At 43.8% G+C, this 7,180-nt stretch overlaps 2 protein-coding genes across 2 annotated transcripts; both read right to left on the minus strand.

Moving 5' to 3' along the window:
• Window positions 1-1,330: 1,330 nt before the first annotated feature.
• EAF02_001032 (uncharacterized protein) lies at window positions 1,331-4,995 on the minus strand. Its single transcript, XM_038897080.1, has 2 exons — window positions 3,569-4,995; window positions 1,331-3,509 (listed from the first exon to the last, which is right to left on the minus strand). Exons 1-2 carry the CDS (start codon window positions 4,524-4,526, stop codon window positions 1,786-1,788), a joined length of 2,682 nt encoding a protein of 893 aa, XP_038763939.1. The 5' UTR covers window positions 4,527-4,995; the 3' UTR covers window positions 1,331-1,785.
• Window positions 4,996-6,570: 1,575 nt separating this feature from the next.
• EAF02_001033 (uncharacterized protein) lies at window positions 6,571-7,180 on the minus strand (the record flags this gene model as incomplete). The annotated part of the gene is made up of 3 exons (XM_038897081.1): window positions 6,571-6,707; window positions 6,980-7,036; window positions 7,099-7,180. The coding sequence occupies 3 exons, from the start codon at window positions 7,178-7,180 to the stop codon at window positions 6,571-6,573; spliced, it is 276 nt and encodes a 91-aa protein (XP_038763940.1).

The raw sequence follows: 7,180 nt of genomic DNA on the forward strand, positions 1-7,180 counted from the left end.
CAATATCTTGCCAGCGTCATGGTAATTTGGCATCGATAAATATCTGCATCAGGATTATAGAGTTTGGGCAAGGTGCAGATCACCCTCTCTACAGGCGCTGGAAATGTCCACATGGGCTGTATCTCCTCCAAACGAAAGATTTGTAGGTATCTTGAGAGAAATGAACACCTGTTCCGGACCCCTTCATATCTTGACTTCCGGAAACTAGGAGGCCACTGAACCAACAAATCCGCAAACCGAGGCTCGGTACCTTGGTGAAGGCGTTGGACACATAAAAAGAGTAGATGATCTGCATTAATTAACTTTAAGCTGCCAACAAAGATTGTCGATATTACATGTGGATCATTCCGCATGTCAAGCGCTGTGGCAGCCATAAAAAGGACCAGATCCGAACCTGTACAATGGCGGGATCGTCAATCGCACACCACAACTGAGGCTATGGACCACCGGAGTAGATTATCGACTTGATATTTCCTACCAAAAGTTCAAGCATGAACCTGAACATCTTCAATTGTATGCACGGTTTCGTTCCGAGATATGTCTGGGCATGCAATGATACGCCCAAGAGCGGACCCGCTAAGGAAATTTCCCCTCTCCTTCATTTATGTCACAGGCTCCATCCGCCTACTTCGCATCCATCAATCAATCACATTGCTCCCGAATCCCATTATCGTGCCGTTCCGTCTACGGACCTTGATCTCGACCTCCACTAAGCAACGCTTAGACTTGCTTAATTTCACTTCCACTTCCTCAATCACTTGATTCCACCAATCCGCAAAGAATCCCTCCACTCGTCCCTATCCTTATACTTGGCACTTGATGGATCCAGTTCAAGTACCGAGAGGAAGCACAATTTTCCTTTTTAAGTTTAAGCCAAGCTTTTTCTCGTATATGCGAGAAAATGCTTGGTTTATCTGCAACTGAGGCATTTCGACAATTCTATATCGCATCACGAAAGATAGGCTAATCCCACTTTCGAAGTTAAAATTTATTCGTTTATTCAGCATCTTCGCTTCCCATAATTTATTTTCGGGACCGGTGTGATTAGAGATGAACGGTGCATATGCAGATCAATGTGAAATAGGAGGACTTTTGGGCCTTGTGCATTTGTTGTATATCAATCTGTACGTTTGTAAACAAGTGACTGCACATGTGCCTGTATGTGAAGACATGACGTGACGTCGAAGTGCATTCAAACCATCAAGAAACAAATTGAAGTATGAGAGAAAACCTGTTGTGGTAGAGATCAAGAATGCATATGTTTTTGTGTCTGGACTCAGGAGGTTACCCGGACGAAATACATTCAATGATTCACTGTGTGAAATCAACGTCTATAATATCAAACATTGCTCATATTGTCTATAAAGTAGTTTCTTTCCTATGACATAATTCGTAACTCATAAAATAAAGGGCGCAGGCATAACATGATTGAGTGGACATCCTTCATTTTCCGCACCCGTGACGCCCACCTGCTCCATCATTTTTTTTCATATCCATACCAGCCCGCGACCAATACCCATTATTCCTGCCGACCACACACTCCATGCACCAGAAGCCCCTCAGTAGATAAAATCAACAACTAAACACAATCGCTCTCCAGATTGTGCAAAGGAAAAGAGCATTGTGGCTATAATAAACATATATAAGAAAAAAAGGCCTCGCGTAGCTTAACGTACTTGAAATACATGATAAATGTGACATGGACAACAATGGATATCATCGTAACAACAGAAAACAAGTAGTCGTCAAGTCGTCACAAACAAATACCCCAACCATATAGACAACTCAAACCATAATCCACTCACCCTCAATGCCGTCCATGTGCTTACTCCATTTGAAAGGTCCGCCTTGACCTCTCATCGCATCCGGAGATGCTCTACCATCTTTCCCTTCTGCCCATAACTTTTCCAAAACTTCCAATCCCGCCAAGTTATTGAGATACCCAGATCTCCCCATAATCTCTCTGCATTTACTTCTTACAATACTCTGTTGCAATTCATTGACACACTCACTCCCGCTTATGAAAAGGGGCCACAACAAGAACTTCTCACATCCACTGTTGGTCTCCAAACTTGTTACGTAGAACAAGACTTGGCTGACCAAATTCTGGAAGTTGAGATGCGAGCTTGGTGTTTTGGGACATGCAAGACGTTCGGTGTATAAAAGAGCTGAGTAACGGAATGCCTCAGAAATATATCCGAAATCGCGGAGCTGAGTGGGAGTTGGAGTGACTGGAAGGGAAGAGACAATGTGAGAAGGAGAGAACTCCCACTCTTGAAGTGCTAGGCGAGCGGCTTTCCATTCGGTCCAAAATGTAGTTTGTGGATCGTCAGTGGACATGAAGGATGGAACAGATGTTGTTGGAGAGCAAGAAGTAGGCGAGAGAGGTGTGAGATTTTGCATAGGAAAAGTGGGTTCATCGTCAAGAGACATTGTTGAAGCGAAACCATTGCCGTCGAATGAAAGAGAATGAAGATTATAAAAATCGACAAGTGCTTGGCCAGCTAGACGAGGTCTGTGAAGTCCATTGGCATGGTGAATATGATTTGGATGAGGGGGGTGGGTCAAATCATCGTTCATAACTGGACGATGTTGCGACAATAGGTTGAGGCGTCCCAACTTGGCGATTGTTTTGAAAAGGACAGCGTCGCAACCTGCCATGTTTTCCAGCCCGTGATTGGGATTAGATGGACTAGCTAGCATCTCAAGGTATCCACCTCGAAGCTGAGCTTCACGATCATTGATTGAAGCGGCAATGCCGTCAAAATAAGTGAAGAGGGATTCCATCCATCCCCAATTACCAGTCTCGGTTCCGCATTCTCGCATCCCGAGAATCTTTTTCACTCCGGCAAATTGAGTACGGAATTGAGCAATACCAGATTCGCACATTCGGTAATGACAGAGGATGAAGAGTGTCGCGAGAACACAATCGTGGCGGGCTTTGGAAGGGTCGGTCAATTGTTGATTAAGCAGGGAAACAGCTAGAGAGCGATGTTGATATTCTTCTTGGAGCGATGAGTCGGTGCTCAAAGAATCGGTTAATGTTGATTGAGTGGAGGTTCTTCTAGTGCAAACCGGTCTGCCGATAGACCCCGCATTTATACGATCTTGAAGTTCGAGTTCAATTGATTGACGCCAATGATCTTGACCTAATGATTGTTTTCGTTTCATGCGTAAGTTGCAAGCAGCAAGCGCACAAATGGCATGTTGAAGACTTTGACTTGAGGATGCTAGAGCGAGAATATGTTCGCGATATGGATTTGAGGGGCTATCGATGACCACTACCGACGGGCAGATGATTTTCTCGTAGTAATCTAGAAAGAATGAGATTCGAGGTGACATTTCAGATGTAAGTGAAGATGACATGGAATCATGCCCAGTGATATGACCATAAGTATCTGTCTCCGACGTAGGGGAACCAACATCATCTTCATTTACAGAAGTCCAACCAAAATGACTTGACCTAGCGCTTGTAGCAAATACTTCAGGCTCGTGAGAGTTTTGAATGCCTAGTAAACAATAGTTAGCAAAGGGGGTCTCAATAAACGCGTCGAATGAAATTATTCACCTAACATTTCATCATCATAGAAGATTTCATGTACTGAAGAAGACGTTTGATGAGATCTTTGAGGTTGGCGTCCCTCTGATAAGTCATACATATTTTGATGGGAACTCATGCTTGAGCTCATTTCTGATGGAGCGTAAAATTGATCTGGACATGATGTAGGCCCACGTGAGTTTCCCATAATATCCGAACTTTGATCTGCCACCGAGGTATTTCTGGAAGAATAGCTGTTGTACAAAGGCGCCGGGCTGTTGAGAAAGGGCACTTCATCATTTTGAAAAGACTGACTGATTGGTGATGTATACTCGCTGTCAGGATATGGACTCAGAGAGTCCACGGAACTAGAAAGTCCTTCTGGTCTTCCGATACTAAGCGTATGTATACGATGAAGTTGTGGGGGTAAAGATCTTTGCATATGCCGTTGTTGTGTATCAGGATGGTACTTTGGAATTGTGAATTCGTGAGATGGTGCGGTTATATTCCAATCTGACATTTGGGTAGCCGTTGAAGCGTTTCCATGAGGTGCCATATTGACAAAATCATATGTCATAAATGGGCTAACCGGTACAGAAGCTGCATTTTCGAGTTTGATTCGAACACCCTCTTCATTTTTTTCCAAAGTTCTCGCAATGGTAGAAGCAGCTCGAGGACGAGTAATGGGTGGACTTTTTGGAGCAGGAGGGGATTTTGCAACGGGTAAGGATAAACCTCGCAGTTTTCCTCGACTTGCCACTCCCACACCCCAAGTCAATTGAGTTTTGTAACCTGAGCACTCATTTCCTACTTCCAGGCATTGCGAGCAATATGGTCTTCTTCGGTCGCATTTTACGTTGCGTTTGCTACAAGCGAAACAATCGTCCGATGCACCGCTGGCTGGAGCTCTCCTGCGTCGCTTGCGTTGAGCGACAGTAGGCGGATCCGACGAGGCAGAGGAAGGAGGACAGGCTACAGGGAGAGTCATTTTTGATGGTAATTATGAGGTAAAAGCTTGAAGATTTGATTGAAAAGAGAAATGCAAGTCCATTGAAATATAATGTAGCCAAGTGAACCAAAGAAGCATGTGGAGAATAGCCGCTGGCCGAAGCTTGGGGTTGCAATATTTGGAGAAATACATGGTGGGCATGTCAATGAGTTATGAGGAGCAAACCGAGCCAGACGATGAATGACCCCTAGACAGTAGGTCCGCCCGGCGCACATTCAAGTAACGGGTGGGGATCAGCACTGCGGCTTTGCAAGGGGGGGAAAGGGAAATGTAAAAAGATTGTGATGTAGGGTAGAGTGGACAGGGTATTGAAGTGGGAGTAGCGCGGTTTTTCTAGGAACCGAGGGCCATTTTCAACTACCACCTCCGAGTGGTTTAATCTATAATTCGACTAATCAGAAATTATTCACTGTCTGCAGAGGAAGCACAACGCAGCCTTCCATGCAGGAATCTTTGCTTCTTTCAATTACTTTCCACATAGTCAATAGCAACATCAACGATATTCTTAGTTGATCGTGCTCGTGAAAATCTTGGCTTAAGAACGAAGATTGGAGGAATTTTGAATTGGCTTTTGCATTGGTTCTTGGTCCGAATGCTTAATTTTAGGATTCTGGTTCATCTTGGCCCACTTTGATATACCTGATTTTCGTGAAGAGATATGAGATCGAGAGCTTCATATGAATAAGCTTAATATGTCTCAATCCACAATCAATCCACTGAAGCATGTCCGTTCATTTTCCGTGCCGTGGAGGTTGATCTGAAAGCCGGGGGGATATTTCGCCATTGCGGAAGCTATCTCGAGAAGTGCCAGCAGACCCCATACAACAACCGGGTTCTAAATTATGATTAGTTTTAACAGGCTCTATATATCTTGGACCGTCATGAAATCCCATGTCCCATTTTACTAGCATCATTTCCCATAATAGTTATTGGATGAGAGGAGTTTAGAAATGATAGGTACAGATATGGCTTAAAACAGAGTGTAGGAATTTCGGAGATGAGAAGTAACAGGTAACTGTCGACAAGCCACTGGCGTCAAGCAACCACTAAAATGCAGTATCGGTGGGGAGGCAAACGGTGATTCTATTTCTCCCCTGATTGTTCGGTACTGCCGTGCACATGCCTGAATTAGTAGCCCGGCCGTTGACAATGTATGTTTAGCTCGCCTTGGCCCTGTTTTACTTGTGCAAAACATCAAGAAAGCGTTCATATCCCGTGTTGTAATACTAAATTTGCATTATGACGAGGTTGTTGATGTGACAATGCAAGGCATAGTTAGGACTTTTACCCAGGACATTGAAATGATGAAGGGCGATGGAAAGGAAATTGCTGTAATTCGACTCTTTGATCCCAGTCTGACGCAATGTGCGATCAAGGCACAAAGCGTCTGATTACATCCGATAAGATTGCTAATAGATAAGAAGCACTATACTATTTGCATTTGAATGCAGGAGAGGGTAGTACTGATCGTACCTAATGAGGGGTATTGTATGTATTTTCATGTCTGAGCTGTCCATGAAGAACTAACTTCATCATGGGTCTTAATGAGGTTGGGTAGCAAACTAGTATACGATTGGTTACTTGCCTGCAGAGCTCAAGCTCGTTTATATTCTGCAGCTAAGAAAGCGCGAAAGACGCAAAACTGTAAGAAATGAGAGAATAGCTACTGGTAAGGTGCGGATAGGATTCATTCGAGTCTCGTAAAAAAAAATCCACTTCATCCTTCTGTATGGCAGTTGGATATTTCTTTCATCATATTTTTCGATTGGACTAAGCAAGAAACACCCACAAAATGATATCAAGTCTTCCGAGCCACTCATATCAATCATACTCCATATTGTATGCATCTGGCCGTCGACTAGCCTTCATTATGGGCCATTTTGCACTAGGATCCCCCTCATGATCTTCATTCCGCTTTCACAAACCTCTGGATGAATGCTAAGGACTGGATGATAAGAATAGTAATGATTCTGACAAACAGAATCATTGTTATTACATACACTGTGATACGCATGACCATTGATTAAGGGTCCAATCTAGACAATTGCAGATCTGTTGAATCTATACGGCTGGACCTCAAATCAAAGCAAAATCCTTGATGATCATCAACGAAATTCACAAGAGGGGTGTAGTATTTCCGTATGATTCCCATATCTGTTACTGCAAGACAAGTTAGACAATCGCTGCATGAAATAAAATGAATCTTTGGCGGCTCCCCCAAAGGTTGATTCGGCAAATCACAAACCGAGCACCGCAACCAAGCCGACCAATCCTTGTAAAGCCTCTCTTCAACAAGATTTGATTGCACTACCCTAGAGTGGATACGAGCTAGAAGCTTTCGAAGACGCATAGAAGGAATTGGCGCCACGATGGAACTCCCCGAAGAACGATACAAAGCAATATTATATCACAAATATATAACCTTAACATACAGCTCTCCTCCAGCGCTCTTCCAATCGGTTCACCTATATGCTTTAGCAAATCCGTGCCTACATAATATCTTTAATCCTTCCAATTGCAGGCTTTAGATGCCTCGGTGTGGCTTCTCAACTCCGGTGGAAGTGGATCAGGGGGGATAGATAGATCCCTGTTAATCCCTCAGAGGTTACAACTTTGCCGGTCGTTTCCTTCAT

The sequence above is a fragment of the Botrytis sinoallii genome (genome assembly GCF_014898435.1).
Source record: "Botrytis sinoallii strain Bc 23 chromosome Unknown BSIN_001, whole genome shotgun sequence".
Taxonomy (NCBI): domain Eukaryota; kingdom Fungi; phylum Ascomycota; class Leotiomycetes; order Helotiales; family Sclerotiniaceae; genus Botrytis; species Botrytis sinoallii.

Excerpts from the sequence above, each read along its gene's own strand:
- EAF02_001032 (XM_038897080.1), bottom strand. The coding sequence starts at position 4,526 with ATGACTCTCCCTGTAGCCTGTCCTCCTTCCTCTGCCTCGTCGGATCCG. Across the intron at positions 3,510-3,568 it reads CTATGATGATGAAATGTTAG|GCATTCAAAACTCTCACGAG; the intron begins GTGAATAATTTC and ends ATTGTTTACTAG.